General features: G+C 41.8%; 1 protein-coding gene across 1 annotated transcript in view; it reads left to right on the plus strand.

The window, feature by feature from the left end:
• The window catches only part of LOC145403744 (signal peptide peptidase-like 2B), a 173895-nt gene that overhangs the window by 15237 nt on the left and 133796 nt on the right, over positions 1-24862 (plus strand). The window contains exon 4 of the mRNA XM_080275422.1: positions 14517-14636. Within this exon, the coding sequence (XP_080131548.1) occupies positions 14517-14636 (120 nt within the window). The remainder of the gene's footprint in view (positions 1-14516; positions 14637-24862) is intronic.

Raw genomic sequence — 24862 nt, forward strand, 5'->3', positions numbered from 1 at the left:
GAGCAGCCATCCACCTACGCAATTAAACTATTTTTTTCATACTTTAATTATAAATAAAGTGTTTATTGACATGTACACAGGGGTTTTCTTTCATTAAAGAAGGAAATGGGGGGCTAAGGGTGTTTTTAGGGGGGCACCAATTTTACACGGATTTTCGATCTTCGCGGGGGTCTCAGGACCCTAACCCCGGCGAAGACAGAGGGTCGACTGTATATACAGTGATCCTTCCAATATCTGATGTAACAGAGCCAAAGGCATGTCCGGATAGTGATCCTGTCCGGATATTGGGCCCCAGCCTCCTGGACTTGTACTAATGGACCCTAACTCAGAAAAACACCTATACAACTCCCTCTGGACATGCATAGCACCTATTTAAGACCCAAATCACACCAATAAGGGACATAAGAGACTGAAATAAATGCAAAAGAACCATAAAATGAGGTTTTAGAGGTGAGTTTATACAATATTAAACATTCTGGGTACTTACAAGTCCCTGGCTCCTGGACTGGTACTTATGGACCCTAACTTAGCCTAACTCAGAAAAACACCTCCCTACTGCAGATGCATAGCACCTAAGACACTTTTCACACCAATAAGGGACATAAAAGAGTGAAATGAGGTGTTAGAGGTAAGTATGGAAAATACAGTACAGTACAATATGAAACATTCTGGGTACTTACAGCAAGTCACTGGCCATCTCGATGAATAACCCGCCTCCTCTCAGACTCTGACAGTTAGGAGGAGTTCCTGAAGCACTTGCAGTTCACTGTTCATGAAGTCTTGCACAGAACTTAGTCATTTGCACTCAGAATTCCATTCTCTTAACATTGCTCACTCTTGTCTTGCGCTCCATTGTAACTTAATGAAATAAGTGTTGCACTCTGCACTTTAAGTCTTTCCACTCATAAATCCATTTTCTAAACAAAACACACTCTAGTTAATTTACATTACATTGACAGTCCATTAAATCTTTGTCTTTTCACTCAGAACTGAAATTCCTTAACACTATGCACTGTTTTTTTTTTTCACTGCACAATACTGTAAATTCCCGTGTGGTCTAGTGGAGAAGTTCTTGGCATCTATTCACTGTCAGAGTCTGAGAGTACGCATGCAGGTGACCTAGGGGTGCGTTGCTGGGTCGTGGTGATGGCGTACCCACTGCAGACGACTCTGAAGAGAGGCGCAAACTCACGTCGAGTGGTGACTCCACCGTACCTGATGTGCTGGGCTGTAGCTTGGAGCCTGAGGGCCTGTCTTGGGGAGGCAGTGGAGTGGAGCCAGGGCTGGGCACAGCGGGGGTCACAGGCATGAAAAAGCTGTCAATGGTTGATTGACGCAAGGAACGACGATTTTGACGATTAATGATGCACTGCCTGAAAGTGCGCACTTCCTCCGCAAGGAACGACGATTTTGACGATTAATGATGTGCTGCCTGAAAGCGCGCACTTCCTCCGCAAGTCCCAAGGGCCCCATCTCCCTGTTGCAGTCCGGGTGCTCCAGGTAGTCCAGAACGAACTCTAGGTGTTCCTGGAGTGCGCTCAGCTTGGAGATGGCTGGAGTAGTGTCACGCTGAGAGGAGTCTGCATCATCGTCGCCGTCCTCGTCGGAATCTTCAAGCTGGATACTGACACCTGCAACTGAAGATGCGATCTCGATATCAGACATGGTCTGATACCCAGGATCGCCCTCGTCGTCATCCAACCACTCACTCACTTCGTTCACTTCAACATCATCCCCATGCTCACGTAGACGTGCATGGAAGTCATCCACGTCAAAACCTAGGAAATCGTGCTCCACATCCGTTCCGAGAAGCAGATGAGACCAACCATTTTCTAGAGTCTGGACAGGAATTTCCTTCCATGCACTGGCCCAGTTGTAGATGGCAGACTTGATGTTGTAGCAGCGAATGTTTTCCAAAGTCCGCTGGCCTCGTGTGTCCCGTCCCTCCCTGCGCTCGTCCTCGTCCTCGAGAACAACCATCACCTCGTCCAGGAACTTCCGGCGGTACAGCCTCTTCATTGCCACAATCACTTCTTGGTCCATTGGTTGGATGAGAACAGTCGTATTAGGTGGCAGAAACATGCACCTAATGCACCCATTCTCAGCCACCAACTCCTTGTCGCACGGGTGGGCAGATGCATTGTCTAGGAGAAGGAGGGCCTTTACCTGGTCGTGTGGGATTCCCAGTTTCTCCGTCTGGTAATGGATGGCCTCCTTGACGAAATGGCAGTAGAACCAGTCTTTGAAGATCTGGGATGTGAACCATGCCTTAAAGGAATGGTACCAGACGACAGGAAGGACATCCATCACCCCACAAAGACACCGAGGCTGCTTTGCACGGCCAGCAATAACGGGCTTGAGCTGCTGCATGCCATTAGCATTGGCACAACACAAAGCAGATATCCGTTGCTTGGAGAGCTTGCGGCCAGGTACACGCTTCTCCATCTCCTCGGCTAGAGTGTTCGCAGGCAAAGGGCGATAGAATAAGCCAGTTTCATCAGTGTTGTAGACTTGACCGAGAGTTAGGCCCTCCCTCTCGATCAAGCGCTTCACCTTGTGCCAAAAATCGTCTACGCCATCCTCGTTGGCGTCCAAAGCTTCGCCATGAGACTTACGGTTGGTAAGGCCATGTCGTAACTTGAACGCGAAGAGCCAACCTTCGGATGCCTTGAAGTCTAGGGCGTCGTGAAGCCCTGTGAGCTTCTCAGCAGCAGCCTTCAGCTCCGTGCCACACACCATCACACCAGCAGCACGTTGCTGGCGATACCAAATAAATGTGGAGCGGTCGACTTCTGCATACTTGGGAGTATACATCACCTTCCTCTCCACGTTGCATTTGCTTTTCGACGAGAAGTCAGCCTTGTACTGCATGAGTTTGTCACGGGATCTCTTGACATCAAACAAAGTAGATTGGGTCAGGTTGAATTCACGGAGGATGCGTGAGGTAGACCATCCCGCATCCACCTTGTCCAATATCTCCCGCATCTTCTCCAGAGTCAAAACCACTCTCTTCCTCTTCTCAGGCAGCGGGGCCATCATCACACACATGAAGGAGAGGTACGAGAGCAGCAGGAAAGCCTGCAGCAGGTACGACACCACCACAAAAGCGAGCACGTGGGCAGCCATGACGACGAGCGTGCACACACAAGAGACGGGCAGTAAGTGGGGAGGATGCAGGAGCGCTCTAGTGGACGTTGGCGGAACTACCACCAGAACACAGCTGCCCCGTGCCGCACGCGCCAACTTCAAATTACAGGCGGGAAAAAGTCGGATTTTTTTCAAATTTTTTGCGGTTTTTGGCCCATATTGGGAATATCTGATCCAGGGACGAAAATGTCCGGTTATGGGGGATGTCCGGAAAATGGGCGTCCGGATATTGGAGGGATTACTTACATATGTATATATATATATATATATATATATATATGTGTACAGTATATATATATATATATATATATATATATATATATATATGCTGTACAGTATATATATATATATATATATATATATGTGTACAGTATATATATATATATATATATATATATGTGTACAGTATATATATATATATATATATATATATATTGTTACATAGCTTATGATTTCATCATCCTTTGTGTAATTTTAACGCACAGTTGCTGCATGTTTGATCACGAGCGTGTTCTGCCTCAGTCCCCCCCTTCTACCGTTATAGTAGAGTAAGTCGTCCTTTCTGTTATTCAGTGCGGGATTGTCGACCGTTTGTCCCCATCGCTTCATTTGCGCGTCCCTCTTACAAGTTGTATCAGGCTCTGCCGGCCCCTATATAATGAGCTCAGTCTCTGCATCATTGCCACTTAGATCTGCTCCTCATTTTGTTCACATCTCTGTCCTCCCCTGTACAGATATTATTATTGTGAGTGCTCAAGAAGTCTCCAACCATCTAGCAGCTGTGTGTAATTTGAGTATAACTGTTGTTGCATTTTTTCTTGTACTGTATAGCATAAGTTTAATTTGTAGGCCTAGTGAAGTTTTTGTAATTCGTGTGGGGTTCTTTATGTCAGTCATTTTTGATAATAGTTTGTATCTGTAATTATTTATCTGGCATTCACTGAGTATTATCTGGTATCTCATTTTATCAGGGCTGACTTAGATAAATTTACTCTTGCTAACTTCGTGTTAATAGAGGCTATTGCAGTTAACCATATATTTAACCTGTTTTTGCCATTACATTATCCTTATGAGTCCTGAATGTTTTGTTGTTAGTTTGAGCATTAAACTTTAACTTGTAATTTTACCTAACTCTTTTGTTTTGAACCTGGAACTTTACGGGACAGTGGTGATTTTTAGCATTCTCACTTAAAGTGTACGTTATCTTTCTCTGTTCCGTAACATAAATTTGGCGACCTCATATCAGGATATTCAGGATATTATCATAAGGATATTGTTTGATATTTTGTGACTGTGATATATTCATGATGGCTACTATTTCTACACTTGATGAAGCCAAAGATTTTTTGTCAAATGTGCAAACAGTGTGTGATATAGAAAACAGAACAAAGAATGAACTTAAGCTTGTTGCTCAACAATTGGGAATTGCAGTTCACTCTCATCATTCTAAAGATCAAATTGTTGGCATGATTAATAAAAGCTTGTTTAATGTAACTCCTCCAAATGAGCAAACGCAGATTGAATTAGCTAAGTTACAGCTAGCTCTGCAGGAGGCTAAGGCTAAGGAGGCGGAGTCTCGTGTTAAGGAAGCAAATGCTCGTATTGAAGAGGCACAGGTACAGGCTCAGGCACAAATTGAACTTGCCAGGATTCAGGCAGACCATGAGTATCGCATGAAACAAGGTGGAACTGGATCATCTAGCTCTGATAGTTTTGATGTGGCTAAAAATGTTAAACTTGTCCCTCCTTTTAATGAATCTGATTTAACAAAGTATTTTCAGTTGTTTGAGAGGGTAGCTACAGGTTTTAATTGGCCTGAAAAGTATTGGCCAGTACTCCTTCAAACTGTTCTCACCGGTAAAGCTCAAGTAACTTATGCATCTTTGCCTCAGGATCAGTCTGATAATTATGATGTAGTTAAGAGCTTGATTCTTAAGGCCTATGAGCTTGTTCCTGAAGCCTATAGAGTAAAATTTAGGACAACTTACAAGCAAGATAAGCAATCCCATGTTGAGTATGCAAAAATCAAAGAAGATCTGTTAGAGCAGTGGTTAAATTCTAAGAATGTGGATTCTGATTTTGACAAATTTAAGCAGATGATTTTGCTGGAGGACTTCAAAAGGTGTATTAGTAAAGATGTAAGCCTATATCTTGATGAGAAAAGAATAGATAATTTGTCTGATGCTGCAGTTTTAGCTGATGAGTATGTTCTCACTCACAAGAGATATTCTAGAGGAAAAGGGAAAGCTGAGAGTAAGTACGTTGCCTCTACTCAGAGTACAGGTAACAGGAAAGAGAATAAAGATGATGTTTCTCAGGAAGTAAATACCAGCTTCACCTCTAGATTTCAGAAAAGTAAATGTACTTATTGTAGTAAGCTTGGTCATACTACGGAGAGATGTTTCAGGAGACAGCGTGATGTGAACAAAAAGGAGTCTTTAAATATTCAGTCAATTGGTCTAGTGTCCACTCTTGAGAGTTCCCAGAATTCTTTAACTGAGTTAACTGAACCTGCTTTGAGGGGTAACTTAAATTCTCATGATGGAGCTCCTCTTTTGAGCAGTAACGTGGGTGACACTCTCAAGAGTTCATGTGCTAATTTCCTGTCTGATGGTTTTGTCAGTCCTCTGGACAGTAATGACAGGAAATCAGTTCAAATATATCGTGATACAGGTGCTTGCCAATCCCTTATGCTGACCAGTGTTCTAGGCTCTAATTTTAATTCCTCTGATGAAACTGTAATCTTACAAGGTGTAGGGAATAATTACTTCTCTGTTCCTCTGTGCAGAGTGAATTTAGAGTCTGGTTTTGTTAATGGTTCTGTTATGGTTGGGTTGGTTGAGACACTCCCAATGTCAGGTGTAACTTTCTTACTTGGAAATGATATTGGTGGAAGTCAAGTGTGTCCAGCTCCTCAGTTGTCTAGTGAGCCAGTGGCTGTGTCCCGGGATTGTGATGTCCCTGATGTGTTCCCTGCATGTGCTGTCACTAGGGCTAAGTCTAAAGTTACTGGTGATTTAGAGGATAATGATGATGATGATGTTATCCTAGCTGACACTTTTCTTGCTAATTTGGACCACTCACCAGATGAGGCAGTACCCCGTAGTGTTGATAATTTGTCTCGTCAAGAGTTGGTTGAGTTGCAGGTTGCTGACCCTGAGTTGAAAGGTCTAGCTAACTCTGCTTACAGTGAAGAAGAGTCAGCCGGTGCTTCTACTTGTTATTATGTAAAGTCAGGAGTACTTATGAGGAAGTGGAGACCCCCAACAGCATCAGCCGACTGTGAATGGGAGGTTGTACATCAAGTTGTCATCCCTCGTGTTTGTAGGCAGGATATCATTCGAGTGGCTCATGATTCCAGTTTGGCAGGACACCTTGGAGTGAGGAAGACTGTGGCACGCATTTTGAAACACTTCTACTGGCCAGGTATCTTCAGGGATGTTTCCTGGTATTGTAAGTCTTGTCACACCTGTCAAGTTGTGGGAAAGTGTAATCAGACCGAAAAGGTTGCACCTCTAGTTCCCATTCCTCCTTTTGAGGCGCCTTTCACCCGTGTGTTGGTGGATATTGTGGGCCCTCTTCCTAAGATTTCTTCAGGATTTTCTTATGTGTTGACCATGATTGATATGGCTACTCGTTATCCTGAAGCCATTCCACTTAGAAACATCTCAGCAAAGAACGTGGTTAAGGAAATGCTAGGGTTCTTCACAAAGTTTGGTCTGCCCAAGGAGGTACAGTCAGACCGAGGAAGTAATTTCATGTCAAATGTTTTCAAGCAGTCTCTGAAAGAGTTGGGCATCTCCCAGATCACGTCTTCAGCTTACCATCCCCAGACCCAAGGAGCGTTGGAGAGATATCATCAAACACTCAAATCGATGCTCAAGAAATACTGTTTGGAACATCAGAAAGACTGGGATAAAGGTCTTCCATTCGTTGTGTTTGCTGCAAGAGAATCTCCAAATGAATCACTGGGCTTCTCACCTTTTGAACTACTGTTTGGCCATGAAGTAAGAGGACCCCTTAAGCTACTCAAGGAATGCTGGCTGTCGGAGGAAGATGACGTCAACCTGCTGGAGTATGTGATGAATTTCAAAGAACGGCTGTCCACTGCTTTACAGCTGGCGAGAGAGAATTTAGGAGCTGCTCAGGAGAAGATGAAGACTTGGTATGATAAGAAGTCCAGGTTACGCCACTTTCAGCCAGGAGATCAGGTTTTGATTCTGCTACCAGTTCATGGGCAACCTCTTCAAGCCAAGTTTAGTGGCCCTTATTTCGTGGAGAAGAAACTCAGTGATGTCAACTATGTCATCGCCACACCAGATCGTAGAAAGAGCAAGCAACTATGTCACATCAACATGCTAAAGTTATATCACAGGCGGGACGAAAATAATCCAGTCTGCACTGTAGCTGTTCCACCCGAGTCTGCAAGTGAAGCTCTCCCATGCAGTATGAGCCTGAGTGATAGTTTGGGGAAGAATCCTGATATCATGAATGATCTCCAGACTAAGCTTTCTCATCTACCACCCAAGGAAAGGCAGGAGTTTTCGGCATTACTGCAGGAGTACCCGCAAGTGTTCCGTGCCACTCCAGGAAGAACCACTGTGTTGATGCATGATGTCGATGTTGGAGACGCAAAGCCAATTAAATTGCCTCCTTACCGTGTGAACCCAGTGAAAGTTCCTCTCATCCAGAAGGAGCTTGGCTACCTGTTGGACCACAAGATGATTGAGCCCTGTCAGAGCGAGTGGAGTTCTCCTGTCACTCTAGTCCCTAAGCCAGGTGGGTCACAGAGGCTTTGCATCGACTACAGACGTGTTAATCAGATAACCAAAACAGACACTTACCCTCTCCCTCGTGTGGAAGATTGCATAGACAAGATCGGAAAGGCTAGGTACATAAGTAAGTTTGATTTGTTAAAGGGATACTGGCAAGTACCTATGACTGAATGTGCTAGGGAGATCTCATGTTTTGTAACATTAGGAAAGGCTTTTGCATGTTCAGTAATGCCGTATGGTATGAAGAATGCACCAGCCACATTTCAGAAGCTTATGAATGTTGTAACAGAGGGTTTGGCAGGGTGTGTTGTTTATATTGATGATGTATTAATCTTCAGTGACAACTGGAAAGATCACCTATGCCATGTCAGTAAATTTCTTGACCGTTTAGTTCATGCTAATCTTGTAGCTAATTTATCAAAGTGTGAGTTTGGTCAAGCTAAAGTTCAGTACCTTGGGTATGTAATTGGTGATGGACATGTTGCACCACCAGGAGCTAAGGTTCAGGTTATAAGTGATCTTCCCAGACCTAAAAGTAGGAAAGAGCTACAAAGATTTTTGGGAATGGTAGGTTATTACAGGAGATTTGTTCTTAACTTTTCTATTCTTGTATCACCACTTACAGACCTACTGAAAAAGGGAGTTAAATTTGTCTGGACCGATAACTGTGAATCCTCTTTCAACAAACTTAAAGCTATTCTATTAAGCCAGCCAGTGCTCACTACTCCAAATTTTGCTAAGCCTTTTAAGATGGCTGTTGATGCAAGTGATACAGGAGCTGGGGCTGTTTTGCTGCAAGAGGATGATCAGGGTATTAAACATCCTGTATCTTATTACAGTAAGAAGTTCACTCCACCTCAAAAGAACTACTCAACTATTGAGAAAGAGCTTTTGGCCTTGATTTTGGGTTTACAGCATTTTTCATTTTATTTGTGTTCTGGTTTTGACCCCATAGTCATTTATACCGATCATAACCCACTGAAATTCCTTAGTAAGTTTAAAGATAAAAATCAGAGATTGACAAGATGGAGTCTACTTCTTCAGGAGTATTCATTAGACATACAACATGTCAAGGGGAAAGAAAATGTTATTGCAGATTGCTTATCCAGACTTTAGACAGATTGTTTTAGAGTAATAAGAAATTTCCTTTGTAAATTTCTTTTTTCTTTGTGGGGAGGTGTTACATAGCCTATGATTTCATCATCCTTTGTGTAATTTTAACGCACAGTTGCTGCATGTTTGATCACGAGCGTGTTCTGCCTCAGTCCCCCCCCTTCTACCGTTATAGTAGAGTAAGTCGTCCTTTCTGTTATTCAGTGCGGGATTGTCGACCGTTTGTCCCCATCGCTTCATTTGCGCGTCCCTCTTACAAGTTGTATCAGGCTCTGCCGGCCCCTATATAATGAGCTCAGTCTCTGCATCATTGCCACTTAGATCTGCTCCTCATTTTGTTCACATCTCTGTCCTCCCCTGTACAGATATTATTATTGTGAGTGCTCAAGAAGTCTCCAACCATCTAGCAGCTGTGTGTAATTTGAGTATAACTGTTGTTGCATTTTTTCTTGTACTGTATAGCATAAGTTTAATTTGTAGGCCTAGTGAAGTTTTTGTAATTCGTGTGGGGTTCTTTATGTCAGTCATTTTTGATAATAGTTTGTATCTGTAATTATTTATCTGGCATTCACTGAGTATTATCTGGTATCTCATTTTATCAGGGCTGACTTAGATAAATTTACTCTTGCTAACTTCGTGTTAATAGAGGCTATTGCAGTTAACCATATATTTAACCTGTTTTTGCCATTACATTATCCTTATGAGTCCTGAATGTTTTGTTGTTAGTTTGAGCATTAAACTTTAACTTGTAATTTTACCTAACTCTTTTGTTTTGAACCTGGAACTTTACGGGACAGTGGTGATTTTTAGCATTCTCACTTAAAGTGTACGTTATCTTTCTCTGTTCCGTAACAATATATATATATATATATATATATATATATATATATGCACACAGTATATGCAGGGTTTCCCATAAGTCTGAACCCATAGGGAAAAATCAGTAAAAATAGTCTAAAAATTCATTACATAATCTGTTCAAAGTGTCTGCCTGGTGACTTTGGGTTCCGACCAGCAAAATATTTTGAACTCTAGCCTCTCAAGCCAATGACATGGGTTACCTGCGACATAATAAAAAATATTAGAAATCCCTATGGGTCCAGACTTATGGGACACCCTGTATATATCTATCTATCTATCATCCAATCCTACATTGCCTCATGAGGAGTGTAGGAGCCCGGGGCTAGACAGTTGGTCCTGACATTTAAGATGAGAGTGACCAGCCTCACTCATCCCTGAGTGGCATTACACGAGCAATCAACCCCAACCACCCATGGGATATAAGCCTTCACCGGCTCAATCCGATTGGAGTGCAATTATTACCCACTAAACCACTAGGCGCCAAAATTTGGTTATATTGGTACCACCCAGCATAGTAAATGGTTTCCTGGTATACAGGAATCCATTTGTCTTGTCACTCAGTGTAGAGTCACCCACAGGCAGAAGGAAGAGAAAAGAATGAAGGAAAGAAAGACAGAAGAGGGAGTGTAAAGTTGCCCATAGGCAGAAGGACAAGGAAAGAATGAACAAAAGGAAGACAGAAGAGGATGGAAGGAAAGAGGGGTGGAGGAGAGGAAAGGGCAGACACCCGAGAGCAGCACTTCATCGAGTGAGTGGATGGTGAGCGCCCCCATCTACCATAAATATATAGATGGTGAGTGGCCCCACCTACCACAAACATACATATATATATATATATATATTTGTGGTAGGTGTGGATGCGCACCATCCACTCACTCGATGTAGTGCTGCTTTGGGTGTCTGCCCTTTCCTCTCTTCCGTCCTTCCTCTTCTACCTTTCTTTCCTTCTTTCTTTCCTCTTTCTTCTGCCAATGGGTGACTTTACACTCCCTGTTCTGTCTTTCTTTCCTTCGTTCTTTCCTCTTCCTTCTACCTATGGGTGACTCTACACTGAGTGACAAGCCAAATGGTTTCCTGTACACCAGGAAATCATTTACTACACTGGGTGGTAACCATACAACCAAATTATGGCACCTGGTGCAGGAAAAGCAATACCAGTGTTGCAATGAACAGCGTATTTATTATGTCCAGACATTTTGACATATTCATCTATGTCACCTTCAGTGGATCTAAAACGATAAAAATAACCAGTAAGGTATTTAAAATCCTAAAAGAACTACTGTACTTGAGCATGAGCTCATCGTATTTATATAAAAAAGAAAAAAAAAGTAGTGTCAAATTACAGGGGGATCTTAGCTGCTCAATATATTCAGAGGGACAGCAGACAGACAATTGTTTAGGGCCAGTTTTCGTTTATAAATTTGAATGGATTTTAGTTAGTTAGTGGTAGGTGGTGGCGACCATCATCCACTCACTTGATGTAGTGCTGCCTACTTCTTCCTTAGCCTTTATCATTCCTTTTCTGTGCCTGCCCTCATCTCTTCCCATTTCTCCCATCTTTCCTGTCATTTCTTATTACTTTTCTTTCCTTTACTGGTGGCTTTACATTGAGTGACAAGCCAAATGGTTTCCTGTAAGCCAAGAAACCATTTACAGCGCTGGGTGGTAACCATATAACCAAACCATATGTTCTTCCTATGTGTCAGCAAGTGGGTTGGTGGAGGGTTAGTGCCCCTCCCCGTAAAACAAATAACTTAAAGTCAAATGGCCACCCCTTGAAGGATTATGGTGTCTGGCGATAGTTAGATAGATACTGTAGATAGATTCTAGTCTTCTTAGATTCTTACTGGTTCGTGTGTCTGTTATACAGAAATTATTGGGATCAACAGAAGTATTACAATGATTGAATGTTCCCTTACTGCTGAGTGAGGAGGGTCGGTCACAGGGAGACCTGACCTGCTCAACTGACCTCTGTGCTCATCAACCCTTAGCTTGAAAGCTCGTATTGTGCTTCCAATATACCCTGTATGGCAACTAGGGCACTTATATTCATAAATGACTGACAAGCGAAGGGCGGTCAGTAGTCAATCTTCGTAATGAAAAAAATTACTGAATCTTGAAATCATTTTTATGAAGAAATTGGAAGTTTATCTGAGGATAGAAATTAGAAAAGTTATATTTCAGTGCCTGCTCTATCTTTTCTGACACAGTACCAAGAAAAGGTAGAGAAAGATACATTTCCTCCTTACTCACTATACATACAGGTTGCTTTGGGTTGTAAATTTTGGCTAAAATTTTTTTAACACAGTTATCAAAAAGAGCAGTGCTGAAACCATTGTTAGCAAAGAAATTCCTCAAAAATGTAACCTCCTTATGGAATAGGTTGTATGTAGAAGTTGGGTTATATTCTCTATACAAAAGTGATCTAATTGCATGCACCTTAAAAATAAATGGACAATAACTAAAAAAGCTAGTACCCAAACCCAAGAAAGTAGGCTTACGATATACAGACATAACCAGAGTGCCATTTAACTTCTGTATTAATAAATCAAGAAAAGGGAGTTTACCGTTAACTTCACATTCCATGGTAAATTGTATGTTCTGATGTTGTTTATTTAGGTAGTTTAGACAAAGTGGAGCATGGCTTTGATCTTGAAATATAAGTAGGGTGTCATCCACATATATATGATAAAGTATGGGTTTAAAATATGCAAGACAACTATCCAGCCATTTCTTCTCCTAAAAGCAGAGAAAAACATTAGCCATAGTTGGACCCAGAGGTGAGCCCATAGCCACACCATCTATCTGTTTATACACCTCGTTATTAAACATAAAATGGCAGTCCTTAACAAACAGAAATCAGGTTCTTAAAGAATTTTTTACTCATACCCATGACTTTGTCCATATCATTAAAAATTGAATTTACACATAAATCAATAGTTTCATTCAAGGTAACATTTGTAAACAATGAGCTTACCTCAAAACTACACATGTAGGGGGAGGTTGGTTGTCTGAATCCAGAGAAAAAATCAAAGAGCTCGTATGAATTTTTAACCATACTGTATATTCTGTGGTCATTACATCTGAAAGGATGGGAACTAAAAACATAGCTAATTTAAAGGAGTCAGTTTTAAATGCAGCCATGCTTGGTCTGGATTTAGACTACCAACTGGTGACTTTACACTCCATCTTTTGTCTTTCTTTCCTTCATTTTTTCCTCTTTCTTTTGCCAATGGATGACTCTACACTGAGTGACAAGCCGAATGGTTTCCTGCACACCAGGAAACTATTTACTACACTGGGTGGTAACCATATAACCAAATTATGGTGCCTGGTGGTTTAGTGGGTAATTGCAGTGCTCCAGTTGGGTTGAGCCAATGAAGGTTTATATCCAAGGGGTGGTTGGGATTATTTCTCACGTAATGCCACTCAGGGATGAGTAAGACTGGTTACTCTCATCTTAAATGTCAGGACCAACTTGCCTAGCCCTGGGCTTCTATGGTCCTCATGGGTCAAGGTAGGATTGGATGATGGATTAATGCATCGTTGGTACAATCACAGCCTTTTTCCACACTGCCAGCACAGTTTCACTCATCCATGCCTTCTTACATATCTGCAACAAGCACTTCATTCTGCTCTCCCCACTACACTTAATCATCTTTTCATACATCGTATCATCCCCAGCTGCATTCCCATTTTTCAGCTGTTTCACAGCGTTCTTCACCTGTGCATGTGTCACGTTTCGTATCACTGCATTCCTTCTCTGCACACCCCCAAAATCAGTCATGTTTACAGCGGCCCTGCTGTCTCTATTCCTATTCATCCGGCTATCAAAATACAGGTATTCTTTCCAGCTGGTCCATACTTCATCCCCATGGGTTAATAGTCTACAACTTCTATCCTTCACACTTTCACATTTCTTTTCGCTCTCACTTCTACATTTCCGCACCTCTTTCCAGAATAACTTTCTATTTCCAGAGCAGTTTGCATTCATTTTTCTTCCTAGATCATCATTTACCTCCTTCTTTTTCCTCTTCACTAATCTCTTTACGTGCTTCTTGCTCTCAGTATATTAAGTTCTTCAGTTGAACCTCTGTCCTGTAACCACTGTAGCCACTTCTTCCTCTTTTCCTCCAGTGCTCTCTTAACCTCCTCATCCCACCATGCCTTACCTTTCTTCTTTGTTGTTACTCTTGCCACACCACATACTGCTTTAGCATTCCTAACTAACCAGTCCCTATATGCATTCCACAGGCTGTCCAGATCCATTTCATTCCAGTTCAGTGTTTCTAATGCCTTCCCTTCTTTGGTCCTGTATTCATCTGCCATTTCTTTGATCCTCAGCTTCTCGATTTTCAGTCTTTCTCCCAGACTGCTCCTTTCTCTCTTGGTCCACCTCTTTCAGCTTGATCTTGCATACCACTGTCATATGATCTGACAGACCTCCACATCGTCCTCTCACGGCCCTTGTATCTGCTGCCATTCCCAGCATCAACCTCTGTACATGCACATAATCAATCATGCTCCTTTCAACTCAAATGTTTGGAAGTAGGGGAACAACTGTATGGTAGTAATGGTAAAATTATTAGCTCTGATAACATTGACCGTAACCTTTATCAGAATCACGGAGGAGCCGGGACACTGGTTGTGAAGGAGTATCTGCGTGCACCTAATGAGAACGATACGGTGAATTCGTTTACCTTGGCCTTCATTAAAAACTCTAGCTACTTGGAGATCATTGTGAGTACTCCCACTTATTAGTTTTATACTCTTTACTTGGCCGTAGACTGCTGTCTCTCCATCCTGAGTATTTAATTGTAGCAATAGATTAGCATTAGAATATGATGCTAGTCATAAAGAAGTGGATTGGAAAGAATGTAGAGCTGTAGTATTACCTTATTCTGCCACTGAGCCGAGCATAATAAGTTACAAAAGGATGAAAATCTGGGCCAGGTTAAAATGAAAGAATTGTAATATGTTAGAAGCTTGATATTGCTACTGTAATCTCTGTTGCCAAGCTTTGTAGTGTACTATCACCATCAAAAGTTCGTTTATACTACGTTGTTGGCTGTGGCAGTGTAGGGTATTACATGAATAATTTTTAAACAGAGTAGATAGCAATGTTGCATACTTTAAGAGTTTAAACTGGAAGGATATGTTTCTGACATTCAAGGAGGAATGAGAAATGTTTGTAAATATAATGCTGGCAGGGAACTGTTGACAAACTTTTGCTTGTGACGGTTCTTTTTAATGCAGAGTTTCCAGGTCTTGATCATATATTGTAATTTTGTTTTTATGTGCCTCTGTTAGTAGGGTCATAATGATATACTCATTGGTATGCCTATAAAATGGACTCAGGATCTGGGAGACTCAGCTGATGAGTTAATGAGAGTGACCCTTCACATGGGCAACTTTGCTTGGTTTCTGCATCTGTTATGTTTTTCCTTCCTCTCACCTCGCTCCATGTGGATGGGAAAAGTGGTATGGACGTTGACAGTGATGATGTTAATTTAGTATTGAAACTTTTTATCCATTATAATTACAGCAACTGTCACCAGATATCTGTATTTTAAGCTTTTTTTTTTTAAGTGATGTTTATTTTACACATTTTGTAATTTAACTTCATTTTTCCCTTTGTTATTTCCATCTTTTATCATCATTATCATTATCATTATCCAGACCTCCTTTCTCACTTTAGGGTGTGATGAGGTAGGGTCCAAGGGCCAGCAAGAAAAAAGAAAAATGATAGAATGAGATACAAACCAAAGTCTCCCCTGTTGCGTGGGCTGCACACCCATTCACTCACCATTCAGGCCTCCGGAACCTCTGCTAGGTCTATACATATTTCTCATGTAACTTTACATTCTCCAGTCTGACAATCAGTTCAATGACTGTCAAGTTAAAAGGGGTGCCAGACCCTGGTCATATGCATCTCAGCACAAAATTTATCCAGCCAGGTTGATCTAAAAAAAAAATTCATCCAGCCAGGTTGATCTCTTGTCACTTCCCTAGCCTCATCTTCCATTCATCTCTGTCTAACCCACTTATTTACCATATCTATCTACCTTCTTCTTGGCCTCCCACACCTCGCACCTTTAGGCTCACTCAGAAATACCCTTTTCACCACAGGACCATACCATTTAAGGACTCTTCAGCTATGTGGTGTCCACAGACTTCTTATTCTGCATCTTCCACATATCACATTATTCCATATCCTATTCACTCTGTGCACTCCACACACATTACTCCACAGTCTTATCTCCATTGTTCTTACTCTTGACTTTCCATTCTTATGCCACCCCGTAGTCTCACACTTGTATGTTAGTGTAGGCACTAAAACTTCATGAAAGCTGCTTACTTCTGCCACTCTTGGACCTCTGCATCGTATCAAGTTCTTCATAGCACTAGCCACTTTCCTTCCCTGTGCTACTGTACTTTCCACTGTTTTGCATAATTACTTCTCTTCTGTAACTGCATCCAGGTACTTAAGCTCTCTCACCGCATAAAGTCTGTCTCTATTCACTGTAATATCACACTTGGAGTCTTCTCTTCTCTCGACAACCATCCCTATACTGTTTATTTCAATTTACTTTTAAAGCACAACACTCACAGACATCAACAGAACTGTGCTCCATCCTACCAAGTTTTTGTCCGCTGTTTACAAGCAGCACAGCATCATCTCCGTACATCAGATTTGAGATACGGTAATCCCTGTATTATCCAGATGTCCATTACCTGGACGGTGTGATCCGGCTGTTCAAAACCATTATTCGTACATTTTTCCATTTTATCCGGACAAAGTGCATGCATCTGTGTGGAAATTATGGCTGTGAGAACATTTTCACCTGGCTGGATGGGAATATCGCATCAGGCTGGGTAGTTCACCCAGCGTCTGCCAGAGACCCTCTTAGTCATGTTCCCATGCGGCGACAGTGTAGTGAACAGCTCCTCTTGGACAGTTGTTATGGTGGCACATGTGATGGCTTTTGTGGTTGTTCCCTACCTGCTTCTGGCCCTGCTGTTCCTTGCATGCCTCTTCCTAGGGTGTGTGATGATGACCCTCCACCAGGAAAAGGTAGAGGGTAGTGCTGACTCTTCAGAAGCGGAAGATCCTGGGTAAGATTGATGCGGGATGGTCAAATCGTGAGTGTTGATGTTGATTTTATTCTAGCCTACTGTACTGTACCTTGATTCTGTTATATTTTAGCATGATTTTATTTCATTTTACCGGTACATTTTGTGTTCCCAATAGATTTTTCTTGTGCAGCTGTCTTTTTCATGTTTTTCTCTTGTCGCTGCAGAGTATGGTCCTGCATTGGTGATTGCTTCTATGTGATTAATGGGTCTGCTTGACCATGGTAATTACTTGGCTGTGGTTTATAGGTCAGCTTGACCAGATAGAGTAGTGTTAAACAACAGGAACAAGTGTTGTACAATGTACTGTAGTGGCCTTTTACACTGGCTTTCAATATTAGTTTATGTACGAAGGAAGGCGAGGGATTATCTGGACAGAGCCATTACTTGGACATGCCTTTGGCTCTACTGTGGTGGATAATCAAGGGATTACTGTACAGTACTCTATCCATGACCATTCATTACCAGTGCTATCCGTCTCTCCAGTACTCACTCTTTTGCCTGTATCATAATTTTGTCAATACAAGGCCTGTCCAGAAAGAAAATGAACTTTTTGAATAGTGCACCAACTACCTGGCTTAGCGTGATAGCAATTGGAGCACTGTTTAGTGGCGATTTTGAGCTTCAGTCTAACACTTGCGTCTTCACGCCATGTTACTTAGTCATTGAGGTACACGCATTTGAGTGAACATGTGCTTAGGGCAGTTGGTGATTTATTGCAAGTTGGACAACGAAGGATCATGAAGAGCAACATGTGAACGTGAAATACTGTTTCAGATTGGGAAAAACAATTATGGAGACTTTAAATATGTTGTAGCAGGCTTGTGGGGAGGATTGTTTGAGCCATACACAGTGTCACAAGTGGTTCCAGTGGTTCAAATTGGGTAAAACATCCACCAAAGACAATCCTAAATCAGGACATCCTTCCACATCAAGAGATGGTGCGTATGTTGAGAAGGTGCGTGGTGTGATCCTTGAAAACCGTCTCCTGACTCTCCTTGAAGTTTCCAAAGAATCAGGCTTCTGTAAAAGGTCATGCCACATGATTTTAACCAAAAAAAAACAAAAATGCATGCTGCAAAATTTGTGCTGCGTCTCATGACAGATGAGCAAAAAGAAAACCATGTCACATTCGGTTAGGAGCTGTTTAATTGTTTAAATGCCGATGAAAGCTTTCTGAAAATGTCATAACAGGTGATAAAACATGGGTGTACGGCAACAATGTTAAAACAAAAAGGCAGCCATTGCTGTGAGTTGGAACATCGTCGTCGCAACCAAAAATGGCATGTCAGAGTCACTCAAATGTGGTGGTGATATTGATCATCTTTTTTTATTGGGAGGTTGTTCTTCATCATGAGTTTGTTCCTTATGGTCAGACAGTTATTTTGATGTCTTGAAGCATTTGAGGGAGACAGTGCAAAGGAAGAGGCCTGAGGCATGGACAAGCAAATTCTGGATGCTGCACCTTGACAGTGTACCTGCTCGTGAATCGCTCCTGGTCTGGGACTTTTTGGCAAAGCACCAGCTGACTGTCATCCCCCAGCCATTCTACTCTCCATTTTTGGTCCCTGCAAATTCCATCACCACCAAAGTTGAAATCCGCCCTGAAAGGTTGCCAATTTTAGACAGTAGAAGAGATAGAAGAAAATTCGTCAAGTGCATCAAAGACACATTCACACAAGTGCATGTACCTTGATGACTAAGTGACCTGGCGTGATAGAGTTAGTATTAGACCAAAACTTAAAGTTGCTGTTTCGCTGTGCTCCTGTTGCAATTACACTATATCAGTTAGGTGGTGCGCTGTGTAAAAAGTTTGGTTTCTTTTTGGACAGATCTTGTATGTCATGTACAGGTATGCCTCAATATATGATACCCTGAGATGTGATACCCCGGCTTACCAATGGGGGTAGAAATACCACCATACCTTGCTTGACGATGGCCGTGCCGTGGTTTCACTTTGGTCCTTCTGAAGTTTCGTCCATGGACAGTGGGCCAGAATTTTGAATCATACACTTTCCCGTGGCCAGCTGAGCCTGCCCGTCTCCCAGGATGCACAGAATCACTCTCATAGCCCCCACAGCCATCGCTACCTCTGCACTCACCCATATCGTTCTTCTCGCACCGGCCATCTCTGAGTGAGGAACTGTCTAACGCTCGCCCACCTTGCATCGTGTTGCATCACCAATATTATGCAAGCCGCTATCATAGTGGATTGTAACCGTGTATGAGCAATCCCGTGAGTAGAGCAGTGATACTAATCGTGTGTGGAGTGTGATTTTCTGTGAGTTTTGGCCTAAATAAATGTGATCAAGTCTGGTAAGGGCACTGTACATGGTGGTGCTAGTGGTGACCCTAGTCAGGGTAGTAAACGGCCTGCTAGTGTTGGTGTTGGCGAAGTTCCTGCGAAGCGTGCTTGTAAAACTGCACCTTAGGAAGTGAAGTTGGATATTCTTAAGCGCCACGACAAAGGCGAAGGAGCGTGTGCCATTACCTTGGTTCTGCATCTGGCTCAGTCGACTGTCTTCACCATTATTAAGAAGGGGGAGGTCATTAAGGCTGCCGCTGGGGAGTTTACAACCTCATCTGCCTCCTGTATCACCTGCTGTAGAGAGCCTGCGATGGAGGAGCTGAAGCGGATGCTCCGCATATGGGTGGAGGACCAGAACATGAGGAAGGCACCTAAGAGTCAGGCTGTCATTAGCACCAAGGCACTCACACAATGGGAGGAAATAAAGGTAAGATGGAATCTCGATGATAGCGAAACATTTAAGACTAGCCATGGGTGGTTTGACCGCTTCAAAAGGTGGACAAACTTGCACCACGTGAAGATGTATGGTGAGGCTGCGAGTGTGGATACGGTGGTGGCAGCATCATTTCCTGACAAGCTGAGGTGCATCAACATGGAGGGTGGCTACAGTTTGAAGGAGGTTTTGAATTTTGATGAGACTGGGCTCTTTTGGAAGAGAATGTCCTCAAAGACATTTTTTTTTGCAACAGAGGAAAAGTCTACACCAAGGTTCAAGACCTCATAGGACTGGCTTACACTGCTGATGGGGGACAATCACTCCGAAGGCAACCTCAAGTTGAAGTCCCTGCTGGTCTGCCACTCCGAGAACCCCACGGCTCTGGTGGGGTATGTGAAGGAGAATTTAGGGGTGATTTGGAAGTCAAACAAGAAAGCCTGGCTGACTTCCAACATCTGTTCTTCATACAGGAAAAGCAATACCAGTGTTGCAACGAACAGCATATTTATTATGTCCAGACGTTTCGACATATTCATCTATGTCATCTTCAGTTGATCTCAAAAAAAAAAAAAAAAAAAAAAAAAAAAAAACTAAGGTATTTAAAATCCTAAAAGAACTATTTGAGCATGAGCTCATCATACTTAAATAAAAGAGAAAACGTAGTGTTAAATTAAAGGGGGACTTAACTGCACCATATATTAAGAGGGACAGCGGACAGACAGTTGTTTAGGGCGGGTTTTCGTTTATAAATATGAATGGATTCTAGTATTCTTCGATTCTTACTGGTACATGTGTCTGTTATACAGAAATTCTTTGGATCAACAGAAGTATTACAAATATATGAATATTCCCTTACTGCTGAGTGAGGAGGGTCGCTCACAGGGAGACCAGACCTGCTCGACTGACCTCTATGCTCGTCAACCCTTAGCTTGAAAGCTCATATTGTGCTTCCAATATACCCTGTATGGCAACTAGGGCACTTATATTTATAAACGACTGACCAGCGGAGGGCAGTCGGTAGTCAGTTTTTGTAGTGAAAAAATGATTGAATCTTAAGATCATTCTTATGAACAAATCGGAACTTTATTTGAGGATAGAAAATAGAAAAGTTATATTTCTTTGCTCTCTCTATCTTTTCTGATACAGTACCAAGAAAAGGCAGAGAAAGATACATTTCCTCCTTACACACTGTACATACAGGTTGCTTTGGATTGTAAATTTTGGCTAAGAACTTTCTAACACAGTTATCAAAAAGAGCAGTGCTGAAACCATTGTTAGCAAAAAATTCCTAAAAAATGTGACCTCCTTATGGAATAGGTTGTAGGTTGAAGTTAGGTTATAAGCTCTATACAAAAGTGTTCTAATTGCATTCACCTTAAAAATAAATGGACAGTAACTTAAAAAAGCTAGTACCCAAACCCGAGAAAGTAGGCTTACAATATACAGACATAACCAGAGTGCCATTTAACTTCTTTATTAATAAATCAAGAAAAGGGAGTTTACCGTTAACTTCACATTCTGTGGTAAATTTTATGTTCTTATGTTGTTTATTTAGGCAGTTAAAAAAAAAAGGGGAGCATAGCTTTCATCTTGAAATATAAGTTGAGTGTCATCCACTTATCTATGATAAAGGATGGGTTTAAAGTATGCAGGACAATTATCTAGCCATTTCTTCTCCCCAGAGCAGAGAAAAACATTAGCCATAGTCGGACCCAGAGGCGAGCCCATAGCCACACCATCTACCTGTTTATACACCTCATCATTAAACATAAAATGGTAGTCCTTAACACAAACAGAAATCAGGTTTTTAAAGAATTTTTTACCGATACCCATGACTTCGTCCGTATCATTAAAAATTGAATTTACACATAAATCAATAGTGTCATCCAAGGTAACATTTGTAAACAATGAGGTTACATCAAAACTACACATGTAGGAGGAGGTTGGTAGTCTGAATCCAGAGAGAAAGTTAAAGAGTTCATATAAATTTTTAACCGTATATTCATTGATTGTTAAATCTGTAAGGATGGGAACTAAAAACTAAGCTAATTTAAATGAGGCAGTTTTAAATGCAGCCATGATTGGTCTAAGAGGTATGGATTGTTTATGAACTTTAGGCAATCCATACAGAATAGCTGGTGATTAGCCACTAGGTTTTAAAGACTGAATATTCCTTTGAAACGGCTCCTATTATAACCATAGATTTTAATAACCTGTTTTCTTTACCCTCTCTTTTCATGTTCAGTTTTATTAAATCGGCATGAATGACTTTAATGAACTTAGTGGAGTCCTTCAAAATATCGTGCATTTTCGCTATGTAATCAACTTTATTGAGTAGCACAACCCCTCTTCCTTTATCTGGATGACAGACAGCCAACTCCTCATTTTTACCCAAGTCTTTCAAAATGCTAAAATCTTTCTTTTTGAAAATAGGTGAATATGTTCCCTTGGATGAAACTATTGATTTATGTGTAAATTCAATTTTTAATGATACGGACGAAGTCATAGGTATGAGTAAAAAATTCTTTAAAAACCTGATTTCTGTTTATGTTAAGGACTGCCATTTTATGTTTAATGACGAGGTGTATAAACAGGTAGACGGTGTGGCTATGGGCTCGCCTCTGGGTCTGACTATGGCTAATGTTTTTCTCTGCTTTTGGGAGAAGAAATGGCTGGATAATTGTCCTGCATACTTTAAACCCATCCTTTATTGTAGATATGTGGATGACTCTCTACTTATATTTCAAGATGAAAGCCATGCTTCCCTTTTTTTAAACTACCTGAATAAACAACATAAGAACATAAAATTTACCATAGAATGTGAAGTTAATGGTAAACTCCCTTTTCTTGATTTATTAATCTATCTGTCTATCTATTGCCAGATGCCTCAATCCCGTTTGGGGTGGCCACAAACAAAGTGCCTCCACGTCGCCCTGTCCCCCGCCATTTCACTGCCTTGCTCCCAACTCACACCCCCCTCTCTCATATACCTCTCCTCCCCATCCCTCCATCTCATCCTCGGCCTCCCCCTCCCTCTTCCCCCCTCCATCTCACTAACATACACTCTCTTCGTCAGTCTTTCACCCTCCATGCTCTCCACATGGCCAAACCACCTCAGTGTGTTCCTCAACGCTTCCTATCACATCCACATCCACACCACAATGCTCCTTTATATCCTCATTCGTCAGCCTGTCTCTCCATGTGACTCCACAGGCTCCTCTTAAATAATTCATTTCCACTGCTCTCACTCTTGACTTGTGTCCTTCCAACAACATCTAAGCTTCACTTCCATACGTTAGAGTTGGTATCACAATACTGTCATGTACTAACTTTTTCACTTGCATGCTCACTTCCCTGTTTCTTATCACTGCTTTCAAAGAACCAGCAACCTTTCTTCCCAGCTGTACTCTTTCAAGCACTTCACTCTCCAAACCTCCATCCTTACTCATCACACTACCCAAGTACTTAAACGTACTCACATTTTCCAATTCCTCACCATCCAACCTCACTGTACATTCACTGACTTCACCTCTCTCAAAGACCATCACTTTACTTTTCCCTACATTCACCTTTAGATTCCGTTTCTTACACACTCTCCCAAACTCATCCACCAAGTCTTGCAGCTCCTCTTCGTCTTCACTCAACAACACAGCATCATCTGCAAACAACTGTACGGGGATTTTCCAAACACTATCCTCTCTCACCAGGGCCACTGAAACATCCACTGCCCTACCTTGTACCTCTTTTATTACCCCATCCATGTACAGATTGAACAGCCATGGAGACATGACACATCCCTGTTTCAACCTAACCTTCAAAGAGAAAAATTCACTTAGTTCACCATCCACACACACTGCAGCCTTCGCACCATCATACATACTCTTCACAGCGTTCAACAACTTCCCATCTACTCCATATATTCTTAATACTTTCCACAATCCTTGTCTATCCACCCTGTCATATGCTTTCTCCAAATCCATGGAAGCCGCATACAACTTCTTTCCCTTCTCTAGAAACTTTTCCACTAGAGATCTAAGAATGAATATCTGATCTACACAACCTCTTCCTTTCCTAAAGCCTTCCTGTTCTTCTCCAACTAATTCCTGTGTTCTTTCTCTAACTCTGTCAATAAGTATCCTACCATACACTTTTCCTGTTATACTAAGAGAGTGTATGTGAGTGAGGTGGAGGGGGGAAGAGGGAGGGGGAAGCCGAGGATGAGATGGAGGGATGGGGTGGAGAGGTATATGAGAGAGGGGGGGGGGGAGTTGGGAGCAGGGCAGTGAAATGGTGGGGGACAGGGTGACTTGGAGGCGATTTGTTTGTGGCCACCCCAAATGGGATTGAGGTGTCTGACAATAGATAGATAGATAGATAGACTAAGAAGACAAATGCCCCTATGATTACCACACACTTGTTTTTCCCCTTTTCCTTTGTACAGGGGAATACTCATACCTGACTTCCAATCCTCCGGGACTCTACCTTCCTCTCAGGAAGTTAAATGGCACTCTGGTTATGTCTGTATGTCGTAAGCCTACTTTCTCGGGTTTGGGTACTAGGTTTTTTAGTTACTTTCCATTTATTTTTAAGGTGAATGGAATTAGATCACTTTTGTATAGAGCTTATAACCTAACTTCAGCCTACAACCAATTCCATAAGGAGGTCACATTTTTGAGGAATTTCTTTGCTAACAATGGTTTCAGCACTGCTCTTTTTGATAACTGTGTTAGAAAGTTCTTAGCCAAAATTTACAATCCAAAGCAACCTGTATGTACAGTGAGTAAAGAGGAAATGTATCTTTCTCTGCCTTTTCTTGGTACTGTATCAGAAAAGATAGAGAGGGCACTGAAATATAACTTTTCTATTTTCTGTCCCCAAATAAAGTTCCGATTTGTTCATAAGAATGATCTTAAGATTCAATCACTTTTTCATTACAAAGACCAACTACCGACTGCCCTCCGCTCATCAGTCGTTTATGAATATAAGTGCCCTAGTTGCCATACAGGGTATATTGGAAGCACAATACAAGCTTTCAAGCTAAGGGTTGACGAGCATAGAAGTTAGTTGAGCAGGTCAGGTCTCCCTGTG

The sequence above is a fragment of the Coenobita brevimanus genome, chromosome 61 (genome assembly GCF_032717465.1).
Source record: "Coenobita brevimanus isolate Jiangsu-jjx chromosome 61, ASM3271746v2, whole genome shotgun sequence".
Taxonomy (NCBI): domain Eukaryota; kingdom Metazoa; phylum Arthropoda; class Malacostraca; order Decapoda; family Coenobitidae; genus Coenobita; species Coenobita brevimanus.